The 18,306-nt window shown below is 36.2% G+C and overlaps 1 protein-coding gene across 1 annotated transcript in view; it reads right to left on the minus strand.

The window, feature by feature from the left end:
* LRP1B (LDL receptor related protein 1B) overlaps window positions 1–18,306 on the minus strand; it is a 1,499,204-nt gene that overhangs the window by 788,085 nt on the left and 692,813 nt on the right. The window contains exons 8-9 of the mRNA XM_044913608.1: window positions 3,979–4,201; window positions 731–902 (exon numbers count right to left, since the gene is read on the minus strand). Of these exons, the coding sequence (XP_044769543.1) occupies window positions 731–902; window positions 3,979–4,201 (395 nt within the window). The remainder of the gene's footprint in view (window positions 1–730; window positions 903–3,978; window positions 4,202–18,306) is intronic.

The following is an 18,306-nucleotide window of genomic DNA, read 5'->3' on the forward strand; positions in this document are numbered from 1 at the left end:
TTACAGAATTCCAAATTTAAATTTACTGTAAACAGATTTGTAAACAATACATTGTCTCAACTAAATCTATGTTAATGTTTAGATAATTCTAAATTAGTTTCAATTTGAAGCACAAAAAGAGGATGAAAATTTGGGGTTGGTTGGTCTGGTATGTTACATTATTCTATATATAATTGAATGTAAATTGTATTGATGAGCAAGCATCACTAACCTGCTATGCAAAAATAACTAGTTTGTGTTTTTAAGAAATACTTAGAAACATTATAGTCTTCTCATTAAAAGTTATTTTTTTAATTAACTTGTATTAAAGAATAATTGGGGTAAGTTAAAAGACCGGAATGACTACAATAAAAGCTGGATAGATTCTGTAAGAGAGTCACCTGATTTGAAATGTCTCCCATAATGATACAAAAAAAAATAATAATAATAATCCTTAGCATCTTAGCGTCTGGGTTTCCTGTCTACATACATCATGATTGAAAGCTCTTTCCTGAATATAAATCTAGCCATCATTTCAATTCTATGGTTGTAGAAACAATTCACTAGGAACTGAACAATTTGTCATTTAGACTTGTGCTGAAGTGCTATTCCATTTTATCAAGCAGACATGTACACTTTTGCTATCAAACAGAATTTATGACTTACCCATTCTAACTCCATACAAAGCACAAGGACCATATCCCCATTTAACCCACCATTATAAAGGCAATGAAGAAGTCCTGTGTCTTACCTGTTGGTTGAGTTCTTTTTTGATAAATTCGGATTCCTCGAGCATTTTCCATTTTAATGAATGAATGAATATCTGTGCCATTAAATCGGTTTATCCTTATGATATTGAAGTTATCAGAATTGGTTGCATACAAATAGTCTTCAAACACAGTTATGCCATAAAGATGTCTGACCTATATGGAGGGGCAAAAATAACTATGATTTTTAATTATGCTGCTTTCAACTTGAAAGAAAAACTCATTGTGCTTACTACTGTGGAAAATTCTTATAGTAGGAGAGTCACACACATATTATCGTTTATTTTCTCTCAAAGAATTAAACATTTCACTAATTTAAATTTTTTCTCTGAGAAGGAAACATTATGCAGTAGTAGATAAAGCAGTTCCAAATGTATGGAGAATTTTATTCATGATTCATTAAGAAAACATGTTTAGTAGCTACTTTTCAAAGGCGAGTGAGAGCAAAACTTCCAAGCATATTCAATAAGATGCTTATGGCACTGTTATATAGGATGTGAGATGTTTTTATGGGCTGCTTGTTCATATAGTCAGGAGATACAGAATCTAAAAAAGTATAGCTCTGACTGTGTAAGGACTGACGAGAAAACACCTTTGAAAATTTATTTTATATGTTCAAAATCCCATATATATATATTATTATGATTATGATTATTATTTTAAATCCCATTTTTTAAGCCACAAGTTCATTTAGATGAATACTTGTCCCAGCATGGAAAACAATAAATAATGAAACTATGTATTTGGAATAATTGTAAAAAAAAAAAAAAAAAAAAACAGCATTTTATCCAAAAATCACATATGTTTCTAAAGCCTATTCATAATGGATTTGGAAGTAATGACACCTGAACAACATAACTCTCCTTAGCAGAGGTCCTGGGAATTGAGTGGAGGAATGGATACCTTGCAGTCATCGCAAGCTTCTAGTAAAGCATCAGAAGATTGAGTTTATTGATCTTCTCAAACAAATGCCTACATGTTAAGCACAATGCTTTTGGGCATTCCTCCTATTATAGTTAATTTAAAATGGTTCTGTGTCAGGGTAGGGTGGGGCTATGATTCGATTTGCTGTAGAGATTCCGTTGAAAAAAATCTGTCACAATTCTTTGGCATTATATATGGCACTTTTAGTATAGATTTGTAGTTAAGAGAATTTGAAAAAGTATGTATGGTTTGACTGTAAAAATTTATTTTTTTAAAGATTTTACTTATTTATTTGAGAGAGACAAAGAGAGAGCGAGCGAGCACAAGCCAGGGGAGGAGCAGAGGGAGAGGGCGAAACTGACTCCCAGTAAGCAAGGAGCCTGACTGGGTCTCATCCCAGGACCCTAATCATGACCTGAGCCAAAAGCAGACACTTAACCAACTGAGAAATGTAAGATAGGAATTAATGAAGAGAATCATTCCATGTTAAAGCCCAAATAATGTTTTCCAATATAAGGGTCATTCCCCAGCGTGTGTGTGTGTGTGTGTGTGTGTGTGTACCCACACTCATGCACAAGTGCATGTGATAGAGAGAAGGGGTAGGGGTGTCATGTGTTTATATACTAATATCATTTACACATAAGCTGATAGCATATTCTCTAGATAAATCTAAGCCCAAATTTTACTTGAGCAATACTTTTTCCTATAAAAATTGCAGGTAAACTCAATTCTTCCACCACCATTAATCTCATGTATGTTTTGCCCAAAGTTTGGAGCCATTCATCTGGGAGTGTGTGGTTCTGGCGTACTTACTTTGCTCTTTACATAACTGCCAATCCACACCCAAGAGAAAAAGCACAGCCACAGAGGGAACAGTTGGGCAGGGTAGAAAATAGGTTCCGTAGTAAAGATGAAATTGTATTCAATGTCCCTGTTCCTTCCTTCAGAAGAGCCTGTTTCCCATAAAATAAGTACACTGTTGCCTTCCCTGCTACTCCCGATACCAGTGGGAGGAGCTTAGAGTGGTAGCTAGACCATTCCACCTACAGCCCAAATATTTAGAAAAAAGTATCTATGTTGGATGACTTAGTGACAGAGTAAGCATATGTTTAAGGAATCAGAAAAAACACAGAAAATAGAAATGAAAAAAATGAATAATTAAAAACCAGACATTAGAAAACTTTTTAAAAGTAATCCTGAGGAAAATTATTTGAATTTCTTATAAGGTTTAAAATTGTAATTACATATAGGTAAAAAGAAGATCCATCATAATCATTTTAGAGATTAGATCCTCTAAAAGTCATAACTAAGGCTTTCTAAAGAAATCAAGTTTTTACGACAGGCAAAAGTACAAAAGAAATAACTGGCCTCATCTCTAATATTGGACACTTTTTTTACTCCCAGATTAGTGCATTTGTTTGTCTTTCAAGGAAGGTAAAAGAAGTTCATTGTTAAAAACTGATTAGAAAGTAAAGGTAACTTTAATGGATCATTACAGAATATTTTTGTCTTGGATTGCAAAAGAAAGAAAAGGGATTCACATATTTCGGCTCCATAGAATAAGAATCTCAGAAGAAATTAGTGCGATCACCAAGGTAAAATTCAATTGAAGAAAGTACACTAGCGAATAAGCTTATTTCTACTTAGAGATCTCCTTTAAGTGTCTACTGAGTTTTGTCAGCAAAACCTTGTAATTCAGCAAGGGAAAAACTATACAGATGGTAAAGATCTTGACCTCAGTGACTTTCACAGGATTCTCATTCTAGGAAGTACTTGAACACATCAGAAGGCAACATGTAGTCCAGCCTTTGAAAATAATAAAAATATTTTTGTGAGCAGCCATATGCCTTTGTTAGCACAATATCTCCAAGGCCACATGGGAGAGATGACAGTCTAGCTCCTTATAAATAAACCATTTTTTTTCCTTATAAATAAACGATTTAAATTAGTTTTTAGTAAGTTTTACTTTTAACAGGTCAAAACATCTGTCCTATTCTAATTCCTTTCTTACTAGTGTGGCAATTGTGCTTTTGCTTATTGTTTTTGTTTTATTTTTGTTGGCCTTTGTTTTGTGTGCTTTGCTTTTAATAGAGCAAAGGAGGAAGTCAGAGGCATCTCCAATATTACGGAATGCACTGTGAAAAGAACATTCTCCCACACAGGAAATACATCACAATTTTTATGACCCTTTACAGCTTGACTTCATAAGAAATTTTCAACACTGCAATTCAAATTTTGGGTCTTCTTCCTAGTACACCACCATTCATTTTATTACCTTAGCCGCATTTTCTAACAAGATTGTACTTACTTGTCTGCCTTGAATGATAGTATGTCTGTTTTTTCCCTGATAGTCCACTGCTTCCACATAGTCCAAGTAAAGATCTACCCAGTAAACCAATTTGTTGACTAGGTCTAGTGCCAGTGCAGCTGGCTGCTCTGTCTTTGAATCAATTATCCTTGTTCTGTTCAGCCCATCCATGTCACATCGCTCCACTTTGGCCACATTCCCGTAGTCAGTAAAGAAAAGTTTTCTGTTGAAAGAAAACTAAATGTTAAAGTGGAAGGGGGTGGGGGAGCTTATTCAATAGAACCATCTGTAAAAAACAGAACTTTTCCTTCTAATTTATTTCAGTGGTTACATCTGTTAGCTTCCCATTACCATTTCCATATAATATCACTCATAAACAGAGAAATCTGCTAATGAATATTGCAGGGCATAAGGGAGCAGGTTAACCAACAACTGTAAAATTTCCCCAAAACGAATGATTATGGTGGGTTTATTATTGTATTAGGGGAAATGTTTCTTTAAGCCTCATAGAGCCGATGCACAGACATCACAGGAACGCACGCAGCCCATTTGGTATAAGCTTCAGAAGTGAGCCAAGCCACCAGGCCAGGGCACGTGAGCTATCAGGCTTTATCTTCAACCTGCTTTTCAAATTGCCTAGTAATGTCTGTCTCCTATAAAAGCTATTATGTGGAGCTCAACGATGCTATGAGTGGTAGAGAATAGCAAACCTGGAATGGAATTAAGCAGATGGAAAAGCAAATGTGGTGTTTGTAGCAATGGAAATAAAACATAAATAATCCCCCCAAAACCAATCCCAAATTCTCCCAAATATTCCCAAATTACAAAATTTCATAAAGCAAATGCAGGCCATTTCTCCTCATTTTCCCTTTACTTGAAGGAACAGTCTAAAAAGCAATGTTGACCTCCGAGACAAAAAAATAATAATCCTTCCGTGAAAGACTAACAGTGTCTATCAAAGGTTTAAATACCTCCAACACCTCAGTGTCTAATATTTGATTAGTATTCACTATGTTTAGTAAACACAAATCAATTTCAGTTAACCTGACGATATTTTAACAAGATTACCTACTCAGGAGACTAAATTACATTTGTAAATAGAAGACTATTTTACCTTGACTTAAATACAATCTCAAGAATAATCTGATTTACAGTGACTGAGCAATATTAAGATTACCTAGAGTATAGAATATTTGATTTTATAAACTTGGTGAATTAGTTTTTAGTTACTTTTCTCAACACCCTTGTATTATCTAACAGTATGGGGTATATTTCAAGCTAAAAAGGATTATTTAAACTGTAATTTAGCTCTTTCTCCTGCGGGAGGTTTTGACTAATTTTTAAACCTTAATGCATACTATTCTGCAACAGTATAAGCAGGGTTTTATTTTGAGAAGATATTTCCCTAAATGTTCTTGAAAGACCAATTTATCACGGTAAGTTAAAAATTATTTTTCAAGTAACATTCTATTCAGGTGAAGAGCTTTTCTATTCTAGTAAAGAACAAATAAAAGGACATATGGTGTTATGTTTTATTGTCATGCTTAACGTTCAAACTTCTGCCCCATGCGTTCACTTGCACTTGCTCTCTCTCTTTTCCTGCTTCCATCTTGCATCTCATCTTTCTTCACTTTAAATCAATTTGTTCATAGCTATCCCAAGTCTAATTACTATAAGGAATACCTAGTTTTCCTATTTCTTACTGTAGAACACTACCCACTATTCCTGTTATATGAAGCTCTCTTTTTCATCCCATACAAAAATGCCTCTCCTTTTCTAGTATCCTTTTCTGACTGGTCCATTTCACAGAGCTGAAGAGATGCTGGTGTGTGGGTAGGTTTGGGTATTGAGAGTTGCAGGCTCTGGGCACACTATGGATAATGTGATATGTAGAGACTATGCATAGTGACATAAAGCAGGTGATTGTACCAACTACATGGTTTGAAGAGGAAAGATGAGTCTGGAGTTAAAGACTTCTTGGAAGTCATCTTGAGATGACTTAATTACATGCAATCCCAAAAGGGATGTAAAAAAGAAAAGTGTGCTAAGATCAGAACCATGGAGGTGTGCTGTTGGAGAAAGAAAGCCAAATAAAGATCAGAGGCTATGGTCAAAGAGATCACACAGACTTTCATAGAAATCTAAAGGAGTAAAGTTCCAGAATAAAGGACCGCAGTGGCTGGCTGGGTCAATCACTTCACAAAATAAAAAATAATATAGATTAAGAAAATGCTGTTGAATTTGGTATTTGTTAAAATACTAGTAATTTTGAGAAGTTACTTGAGAAGTTGGAGGAAGAGTGAACCAGCTGATGATGAAAGGGGTCGGGAAAATGTGATTTATTTTTCTAAGATTTTCAGTGATATTGACCTACTATTGCAGGAATGATGCAAGTGATTCTCATATTTATTCCAGATCATAATAGAACTAGTTGAGGTAACTCTCTGAGTAGTTTCAGCCAAAATATGGGGGAAAAAGTATAAATATATGACTCATCAAAATCTCCCTGTTTTAATGAAGAGTAAAATCAAAAGAACAGGAAGGCTTTGAGTATGTGAAGAAAAATAAAGAACTAGAAGAAACAGTAAAGAATTTATTATCTTTGTATTCCCAACACATAGTAAAAAAAACTAGTGCCCAGTGGAGACATAAAAGATGTTCCTTACACCAAATTGACCTTTCTCAAACTTCAGAACACTGACTATGATGAGTTCTGTTCACTTATAATTGAAATGCAAGAAATGGAAGAGTTCACCAGGATAATAGCACTGATACCATAAAACTGTAAGCAGCAAGTACCCATAGTCACATTACGCATTTTTTTTTTTACTTGTTTTAGTAATGTTTAACCTTAGTTTAAAATCTCCTACAACTGTTACAGAGAAAAGCTTCATTCTCAGGGCATTCTTTAATTGAGGCATAGTTGTATTAGAATTGAAAGCAAGAGCCTAAAGTTTGCATCTAAAATCTAACCAAATTTCATTTGTGATAGAAGTGTAGCTGGGTTGAAAAATCACTCTTTTCTTTCCTATAAAATATCTGTCCAAATCTTAGAAAAAGTAAATAATGTTTTGTGAACCCCATTATCTCACTGATCCTCACCTCTGAGATAGAAGGGGCGGATTATTTTTATTTTACAGAGGAAATAGGCTCAAAGTCCACATGATTAGCCACTACCAGAGCCATAACTTGAATGTTTGTCATGCCTTTAGTTTTTAACCCATTATTTTGAAATAATTTCAAACTTACAGAAAAGTTATAAGAATAGTCAAATGAACACCTATGTCGTTCACTTAGATTCATCAGTTATTCACCTTTTGTCCCTCTGGCTATTTCTAGTACTGCCTAGTACTCTGTGACAGTAAATTGCAAACATTGCCTAGTACTCTGTTACATCAAAACACTCCAGCCTGGGGCGCCTGGGTGGCTCAGTTGGTTGAGCGACTGCCTTCGGCTCGGGTCGTGATCCTGGAGTCCCGGGATCGAGTCCCGCATCGGGCTCCCTGCTCAGTGGGGAGTCTGCTTCTCCCTCCGACCCTCCCCCCTCCCATGTTCCCGCTCTCTCTCATTCTCTCTCTCCCAAAAAAAAAAAAAAAAAAAAAATCTTTAAAAAAAAAAAAAAAAAAACACTCCAGCCTGCATTTCCTAAGTGCAAGGACCTTCTCTTGCATAACCACAATACACCTATCAAAAGCAATAATTTTCACACTGATACAATATACAGTTTTTATTCAAATTATGCCCATTGACCAATAATGTTCTATATAGTCAAATTTCCCTTTTTTTCTGATTTAGAGTCTAATCCAGCATTATATGTTGCATTTAATCATCTTTTTCTCTAGGCTCTTTTAATTCTGAACAGTTTTTCAGCCTTCCTTTGTTGTTCACGGTGTTACCATTTTTGAAGGGTAAATGAGTTGTTTTAAAGAATATCTTCATGTTGAATTTGCTTGATTTTTCTCATAATTATATTATGTTATGCCTTTTGAACTGAAATGCCATAGTCTTGTACTTTCTAGTTACTGCTTCTGGGCTTGGAGACTATGGGTAGGTAAATCTATGTTCTACCCCAGAAATTCCATAAAAAGGAGCACAGATGGTAGTTTGGAGTCTCATTTACTCCATCTTATTCAGTATTTTCTGAACACTTAACTCTCTTAACTTCCAGGTTCTTAGTTACCCTTTCAGCATCTTCTCCTACCAGGAACCAAGTATCTGACGCAGCTTCAAGTACAGCAGAGCCCCCTGTATAGCGCCACGTTGAACTCATGGTGGATAGAAAGGACCACTCCAAAATCTGTCCTATGTCCTATTCCCTCGGGATTACAATAATGACATTTCTTCTCTCTCTGTTCATTCCTGTGGTATCAATTATTTTTTTTATCCTCTAGCATGAAAAATAAATTGAGCTTGCTCTTCTCTTGTTCTTCACTTATTTTTTTTTATGGCACTAACACAGAAATTTAAATTAAAATAAAACAATATTGCAACTGCTGTCTGTATTTCTGACATATTTAACTATTAGTTCATAAAGGACAGCAACATTTCTGTCGAATTGTCATTTATTCATACAGTTCATTATTCTTCCGATTCAGCATCTGTGGTATAGGAGTTTATCATTTTGGTTTCCTTACCTCATCAGATGTGGGAAACTGATTTTATCCAACATCTTTGTTAATTAGATGAGTAGCCTTGTTTTACTATAGATATATAAGTTTTATACAGTTGGAGATAGCAAGAAACTTTGAGTGTTGTTGGTAAACTTGCCTGACATAAATCAAAAGTCGCAAAGAGCGCCCTCACAGACAGTGATAGAGCACTGTGCTTACAGAGTTATGGCTCCAATCATCCCTACACTTTAAAGCAAAGCAATTGTTACAGGTGCCAACATTTTAAAACATGTATTTTATTTTCTTTCGCTGATAAAAAATAAGACTTACTTTTGCCAGTGATATACATTTTAAGTGATGCTTCTGTAGTTGTGTACGTTGTCCAAACGGACAAAGGGGAATGTAAACACATCAGAGTCCTGTCTGTCTCTTTTTAACTGCATACTCAACCTTGGTTTTGTGTCACATTTTTACTCCTAACATTTTGGTTATAGCTTCATGATGGAATTTAGAAATTTTCAGAGTTCTCACAATGAAATTCCTACTATTCATTTTAACTGCTGAAAAATGAGGTTACGTAGCAAGATTTGGGTTAGGGAGTAGATGAGAGGGGGGCAAGACATAAAACTAGGGGGCCATATACTACCAGATTAAAAAAACAAAAACAAACAAAAAAAACATTGTTCTGATTAGGGCCTAGGAAACCATTCATGTTTATTAATCATGTGTTAAAGTAGGTAACTGCATTTCTTTACATTTTAGGAAAATAGTATGCATTTTCCTTGACAAGAATTACATTAGGAACTTCATTTTTCAGTCTTGTTTTTTAAAATAATTGTGTTATTCAAATAGCATCAATAGTAATACTACTTTATTTCTTCCATTGTGTATACAAAAATTGAACAAGAAAGCAATTTTCCACATTATATAGAGTAATTAAAGTACATTCAGAACTAAAGTAGGAATATTAAATATTTAGCATTGCAATTCCAAAATGCAATCGTAAATCTGAAAGAGTAATGAGTCTTTGGAGTAAGAGGTTTAAATTCAAATTCTATTAGCTCTTGCTACTTAAGGGATGTGGATGATAAACAAACTATTTTCTCTGCCTAGCCAAGACTGTTCAAGACAGTTATTTATTGATTTTTACTTGTTGAGGTTTTTGCTTTCATTGTTTGAAAAATCTCTCTCAAACTTGGTTTTCAGTTCATACATAAACACACAGAAATTAAACTTGACATACAGACTCCGGCTCTCAGCTGGCTACTCTATATTCTGGAAACATTCCCACTAATGATTCCCCCAGCAGTATACATATATTAGATATGTCAGTCAATGTGGCTGACCCATTTAACATCCTTATTTACCTAAACCTGCTCCACCCAGATAGTGTTCCTGAAAGGGGCAGCCTTAGGTACCGATAGCATCCCTCTCCTTCCTGTTTACAGATAATTAGACCAAAGAGGAACATGCGATAGAAATGAAAACAAATCGTAGGCTTAGCAGAGTCACCAAGATCCTTTCTCTCAGTATTCTAAATCCAAAAGTGTGAAGCTTACCTAGTGGGCAGCTGTGCTAACATGGGCAAGAGGAACAGCTAGGGTGGGGATGGGGATGGGGGCAGTGAGAGAGGAGGGATACTGGAACATGTACACAGAAGTGGGCAAGCCATGAGACAGAAAACCGGGATGAAAGGAGCCCTGTAATCCTTGAGTGAGGAATTAGTCACAGCCCACAGAGTCCATCTTTATTTCTCATCCTTAGTTGCATGAACATGTAAGATTTTCCTACCTCTCAGGAAATCTCTATACATTTGAGCTGGTTTCAGTGGGTTTCTATACTTAGAAGCTAAAGTGCCATGAGAAACCACTACCTTGTTTAATGTTCTATTTTAAGATTTAGATAATTCTTGTCCTGAAGATATTGGACAATCAAAACTCATACCACTTTAGAAAATATTTTATATTGAAATGTTAACTACAAATAAAACAATCAATGGGAGAAGATATTTGCAAATGGTATATCTGATAAGGGGTTAATATCCAAAATATATAAAGAACTTACACACACAACACCAAAAAGAAATAGTCTGATCAAGAAATGGACAGAGGACCTGGATAGACATTTATCCAAAGAAGATATCCAGATGGCCAACAGACACATGAAAAGATGCTCAAAAGCACTAATCATCAGGGAAATACAAATCAAAACCACAATGAAATATCACTTCACACCAGTTAGAATGGTTAGTGAAAATGACAAGAAATAACAAGTGTTGGAGAGACTGTGGATACATGTTCCAGTATCCCTCCTCTCACCGCCCCCATCCCCTTGTGTGGGAACATAAAGTGGTGCAACCATTGTGGAAACCAGGATGGAGTTTCCTCAAAAAATTAAAAAATGAAAATGCCATATGATCCAGTAATCCCACTAATGGGTATTTATCCAAAGAAAATGAAAACACTAATTTGGAAAGATATATGTACTCCTATGTTTATTGCGGCATTATTTACAATAGTAAAGATATGAAAGCAACATAAGTGTCCATCAAATACAGCCTACCTCAATCTGCACCTGACCCCAACACTGCCTTGAACTCATTTTTTTATGATTTTAACCAAACAATAAAAAATAATAAATCTTAGTCTTTTAGGCTTTACTTTCCATTTGTTTTCCATTTTCCATATTCTGAGAGACAGAATTCAACTCAACAATTAATAAACGTACCATTGTAAAAAGGGAGTGGTTAAAAAAATAAAAAGTAGAGAGGGGGCCTTGGGTGGCTCAATCAGTTAGGCATCCAACTCTTGATTTCGGTTCAGGTCACTATCCAGGGTCCTGAGATGGAGCCCAGCATCTGGCTCTGCACAGATTCTTTCTCCTCTTTTTCTCCTGCCCACCCCCAACCCGCTGGCATGCACACAATCTATCTCTCTCAAAAAAAAAAAAGAAAGAAAGAAAGAAAAAGAAAGGGGCGCCTGTGTGGCTCAGTCGGTTATGCGTCTGCCTTCAACTCAGGTCATGATCCCAGGGTCCTGGGATCCAGTTCCACATTGGGCTCCTTGCTCAGTGGAGAGCCTGCTTCTCTCTCTGCCTGCCGCTCCCCCTGCTTGTGATTTCTCTCTCTCTCTCTGACAAAAAATAAATAAATCTTTAAATATAGAGAGAGAGAGAAATAGAAAGATTTGCATATTATTTTTATTTTATTATTTTTCTCATTGTCACATAGGTATTTCATCACTGTTTAACATAGATTGGGACACAGTGGGAAAAAAAAAAAACAAAAACAATAAAAAAAAAAAAAAAAAACCTAATCATGTCTGTGTTTTCAGTGCCTGAGGGTAGAAAAAGGCTGGTCCAACTTGACTTGCTTACTTCCATCACTTCCTCTATTCTCCAAGAAAAGAACCACGTGGTTTGTGTTCACTCACTCATTCCTCCTACCCATGGCTTGACTGCAACTGCCAAATCTAACTGTCTGAAAGATAATGACACATTTGGCTTCACATTTTCACTAGCTGGCAGCCCTTATTCTCACACCATAATTGGAACTCTTATAAACTCATCTTTATCTAAGACAAAATCTTTCAACCTTGTTATCCTTGTTTATACAGTACTCTGCTTGAAGTGCAGTGCAGCATAACTTTCTATCCACTGATACAACCTCCTCTCTTCCTACCCAAACCCTTCTGATCTGCCCTCTGAAACTCTTTGATAACAAATGCCCCAGTATTCTAAGACTATACTCTTAATGTTCTTTCAAATGTTTTACCTTTACTGACTGAAACTTTGCAGCTCCTGAGGTCATCTTTCCCGGCAGTTGTTCAAAATGTGGGCCCCTAACAAGAACCTTAGGGGTAGATATAAAATCAGTGCCCTCCCCATTATTATTCTAGATTATGATTTTCCTCTTATCTTGTAACATCTCCTGCTTTTTTTGAGGGTCTCACAAATAGCACCCATCTTCAAAGAATCATCTGCCAACCTTCTGATTTTTTTATCTCCTTATTTTTATTTAAGAGTCATCACCTAGCTTTCTAGCTTTCTGACCACAACCAAACAAGTATCTACAAGAAAAATGGATCCACAATTTTCTCCCTTGCTTTCTTCACCTCCTCTCCACATCTGACCTTTTATTTCCAGTACATGTCAACCACAAATTTCCATCGTGATAAACAGTATATTGTTTGTCATCACCAGAAATTTTACCTCTACCAAAAGAGATAACCCCCCACACACACACACACACATACAAGAGCATCTTATTCTTCCACCTGGCAGTATGTTTTCTATCTGTATTGTGCAGGTACTCTCACTGCAATAACTCTTTGAGTTCATTGAGACATTGTCCCCGCTGACCCTCTCCATTCTCTGCCCATCAGCCAACCTTCAAATTTTATTTCTCGTTTCTTTGCCACGATCCCCAGCCTTCTAATTCACTCCATTCCACCCTACTCCACGCTCTGAGGATGATCTTTCTTCTTATTGGATAGAGAATTGAGAGCACATCAAAAAGCAACTCTGTTTTCTTACAGCCCCAGCTAAAACCGATCTGCATCTGCATTAATTCTTCACCACCCTCTCCTTTTGTAATGCAGAAGGAAGCATCCTCCCATCTTTTAGTCTAATACAAAGCAAACACAGATACTCACCCCATCTCCTCTGAAACTCATCTTCAATAATTCCCACTTCTTTCTGCATTTTTAACCTCTCCTTTTCTACTGAATCTTACCTTCAACATATGAACTTGCTCTACTATTTATCATACTGAAACAAACCTTTTCTCTTAACCTCAAACCACTCTCCATTTCTAGCCCTTTCTCTCCATGCTTCATTTGCATCCAACATTCTCCAAAGAATTTTTCATACAAGCTGACTTTATTTTTTCCCTCAATCATCCTTATACCACACTGATATATCCTCCAAACCCACCATTCCACTTTTTTTTTTTTTTAACCTACAGAGATTGCCAGTTATTTACATGTGTCTCTTAGCACTGTCTTGGTATTCTTCCTACTAACTGCTTTTTCTTAGCTACCTTTTCCACCTTCTCTTTCTGTATCATGCCCAGGATTCTAAAACTGGAGTTTCCCGGGTGCAGATGTGGAATCCGTAAATTTTCTCATAGAAAAGTCTTTCAAGTTTCCATCATTTTCATTAATATTATGATAACGCTTTTATATTCTAACCTGTCTTCTGGGATTCTAACTCATATATACAGTTGCCTTTTTGATATTTGCATTGAAATTCTTTTAGGCATCTTAAATGTAACATATCTAGTAGTAAATTCTTGTTCTTTCTTACGAAATTTATCCTTTCATTTTTCTCCATTTTGGCTAATGGCGAATAGTGTCACTTTCTACCCAATGACTCATTCCAGACACCAGGAATTCATCCTCCATAACTTCTGTCTTCTACATCTAATTCATCACCACTTCCTGCCACTTCTAGCTTCAAAATATATCTCAAATTCTATATCTATTTCCTTCTCTGTTTCTCTTTTCTAAACCAAGTCACCATCATCTCTTGCCTGGGGACTTATATCTCATCTCTGTTTCTTATTCCTTTTAAACCACTCTCCTCATGGTTACCAAAGGGATCTTATTAAAATGAAAAGTGGCTTATGTATTATAAAACCCTCTTATAGCTACTAATAGCAGTCAGAATAAAACCTCATATTCTTAAAATTACCAACAATGGTGAGCATGACCTAGTCTCTGCCTATCTCTCCAGCTTCATCTACTGGTATACTTCCCCACTTCTAATACCTTGGCCATCTAGGGGTATCTTTCTATATTTCTAATACTTTGACCATGTTTCAGTTCCTTAAACAAGCCATGTCTTTTTTTTTTTTTTTTTCCATTCTGCACTTCACAAAACCTGTCCCCCAGTCTGGAAAGTAACTTCTGCCATGGTATCTCAATCTTGACTTTAGATTTCAACCTAAATATCAATTCCTCTGAAAAAAACCTTTCCTAACTTTCTAATATCAGTGAGGTCTATCTGATACAATCTCATGTCATTCCATATTTTTTACAATGCTCTTCTTTATTTTACATGCATAAAAGATACAACACACACACACACACACACACACATGGTATGTTTAAGATCTGTTTACTAAGTAGACTATAACCTCCAAGAGGACAAAGGACATATCTGCTTTATTCAGTATTGCATGCTCAGGACCGTCATGTGTCTGCCCCTTCATTCATTTTCTTTTTTTTTTTTTCTTTCTTTTCCTTCCTTCCTTCCTTCCTTCCTTCCTTCCTTCCTTCCTTCCTTCCTTCCTTCCTTCCCTCCCTCCTTCCTTCTCTCTCCTTCTCTCTCTCTTCCTCTCCCCCCCACCCCCAACACACACTCACAAAGGCTCTGGACTGACTTCCTCATATTGGATAATAAAATCTAAAACTCAGACTTGAAATTGGGTTAAAGGGGGAAAATATGGATAAGGCCATTCTAGCTTAGGAAAATAAAAAAATTTTCCACATTATCTAGCACAGCTCACTGGAATTCTACTTTTAACCCAAATCCTTAGCTAATAATAAATTATCACTTTGCCTCAGTTTGATTACACTGTCTTTTTGCATATAGTTCCCTTTGGAGAATTGGTAGGGATTAGTGATGGGTTCATGGTAGGATTTGGTTTTCCGATGCCTGGACAATTTTCATTTTGAATGGTGTGTCCTCAGCATTCCTTCCTACTTAAATAGAGATACCAGATTATAGCAACACTTGGCTATATTCCTAATAGGGTCAGACTGCCTGTATCTAGTATCCAGCAAAAGATTGCTTCTTTGTTTATTTTAAAGTTGGATATTTAATATAATCAACAAGAATTTTAAGAGTATTGCCACCTACGAGTAGGATGGTTTAAAAGTACTAGGATTAGGGCGCCTGGGTGGCTCAGTTGGTTAAGCGACTGCCTTCGGCTCAGGTCATGATCCTGGAGTCCCGGGATCGAGTCCCGCATCGGGCTCCCTGCTTGGCAGGGAGTCTGCTTCTCCCTCTGACCCTCCTCCCTCTCATGCTCTCTGTCTCTCATTCTCTCTCTCTCTCAAATAAATAAATAAAATCTTAAAAAAAAAAAGTACTAGGATTAGATAAGGAGATACTAGTTTGGTAGTTAAGCATTAGTACAGGGGCTGAAGATGGAAAAGAGTTCAGAAATATTTTTGGATCTTAGTCAATAGGACTTGATAATTAATTGACTGGGGACAAGGATGAATAGAGAGTAATCTTCTAGCATAATAACTTTCATAAAATATATTTCTTGAATATATTGTGACTTCAGATTTCCCTCAGAAAAATCTAAGTCTACCTGTCTTATAAGATCTCAGCGTATCATTCTGTTTAATATGAAGAATGGATTTTACAGTCTAGACATATTAACTACATGACCAAGGGCAATGCTATCTTAGGAGTCCTTCAGGGGTCAGTTTGCAGGATGTCAATATTCAAAGTCTCAAGCTCAATATACTTTTTTTTTTTAAGATTTTATTTATTTATTTGATGGAGAGAGAGACAGCGAGAGAGGAAACACAAGCAGGGGGAGTGGGAGAGGGAGAAGCAGGCTTCCCGCTGAGCAGGGAGCCCGATGTGGGACTCGATCCCAGGACCCTGGGATCATGACCTGAGCTGAAGGCAGACGCTTAATGACTGAGCCACCCAGGTGCCCTCATGCTCAATATACTTGATTCATGTGGAACAGTAAAATATTTGCAGTAATATATTAGATGTCAAAAAGTTGCTCTTTGAGATATACAGAGATGTATAACCTAATTTCTGCACTTAAGGAAGTCCTATTGGTTTATGAAGGCACTTTTCTGAGCTGAAGTAACACATATGGCTGTCTCAGAAGTGACTAAGGTAAGTATCCATGAAGTTGTGGACTGCTGAACAAATCTGGGCCATTGCTATGCTAATTACCAGTTAGCTGAACTGTCAACTTCTATTTTAAATTCTTACTAAATAGGGGGAAAACAGCATGTAGAAAAATGAAACTTTACAGCACAGTTTTCTTGTATATTATTTATTGTTTATACTTGTGCACACATCTCAGTTTGCTCTTGGAATAGACTGTGCAATAATATTGCAATGATGATAAAATCATATGGTTATACAGATAAAATAACAGTGTAAAAAGATAAAGATTTCTTTGTTTGATGTTCACTTTCCTAGCTGTGAAGGGAAGATGTACTTAAAAAAAAATAAGGCAAAATTCTGTAAATCAATAACTTCTTCATAAGTGATGTTATCCAAATTTCTTGATTTAGTTTTAAGCAGAAATGCAGTATCAAGCTTAGGCTAAGTGTAGGTAAGACTGCAGAAGACAAATGAAGCTAGTGAAGGGAATCAACTGTCCTCACTGAGTTAGAAAAACAAGTATTTTTATAATTGTGAGATGCTCTTAAACCAGGGTTTCTTGACCAGGATGAGCTTCAGGGTTCCATCAACAACCAGTGTGTAGGGCTGTGCAAACTGGCAGGTATGCCAGGAAATACTGTATTCCCTAGAGTACTACAGGTGCACTTTTTTTTTTTTTTTGACATAGAGTTAATACTCAAAAAGGTAAATACTCATATTCTAAAATAATTATTCTTAAGCTTTACTGAATACAATAATCACCTGGGGAGCTTGCTGAAATCTCTAACTCCTATAATCACTGTGGTGCAAATTTGGGCAGTATCTAAAAAAAAAGTTAAATATGCATTTGTCCTTTGATCCAGCAATCTCTATTCCAGAAATTTATCTTGAAGAGACATCTTCACAAATAAGAGACAATGAAGGCACTAAGTTATCACCGTAACATTATTAGTAAGAGCAAAATATTGAAAATATGTCTGTATCTAGTTCTCCCTTCCCTTCCCTATCCATTCTTTCTTTTGAGAAATATTAAGTCAGCATCTACTATGTTGAAGGTTCTTGGAATACAACAGGGAATTTTAAGGCTTGTAGCCTGTGCCTCTGGAGGGAATAGAGAGCAAGATCATTGAAGATAAATGTACTTTACAATTTATGAATACTCAGGAAAGTTTGGTAGGGTAGCTCTGCTGATTGTTAATTGAAAGAAGCAGGTCTTTTAACACGCTCTTGTTAGTGTCATAGTCAAAGAATTAAAAACAGTAGGCTATTCAATAATGGTAATCTTGTCCCAATCTTAGTAATTTCTTACATGGAGGCCAATTAGTTTTTCAGGGAAGAGACTATTTGAATCACACCGGTGTTAGAATTTTCTTAAGTTACTGTTTGCTGTTTAATTTCCCTGTCTTCTTTTCTTCTAATATCAGTCAGTGCCCATGATATTCAGCTTTACATGTCTATTTAACAAGACCTAGTCTCCAGTGATTCAATTTAATGCTGACCTAGGTGTTACCATGAAGATATTTTGTATATGTGAATAACATATATAATCAGCTAACTTTAATAAAGGAGATTATTTTCCATAATCTGGGTGGGTTTATTCTACCCAGTTAAATAGTTTAAGAGCAGAACCAAAGTCTCCATGAGGAAGCAGAAATTCCACCTGTGGACACCACCATGAGCTTTGTCCAAGACTTTCAGCCTGCCCTTTCTAAGACCGCCCGCCCTAAGCATTTTCATCTAATTAGCTAGCTCCCACAACCACACATCAATCCTTACAAGAAATCTATACATATTTATGAATCTTGCTGGTTCTATTTTTCTGGTGTAACTCTGACTGATACAGTGCCCAAAA

This window comes from Neomonachus schauinslandi, chromosome 3 (genome assembly GCF_002201575.2).
Source record: "Neomonachus schauinslandi chromosome 3, ASM220157v2, whole genome shotgun sequence".
Lineage (NCBI taxonomy): Eukaryota > Metazoa > Chordata > Mammalia > Carnivora > Phocidae > Neomonachus > Neomonachus schauinslandi.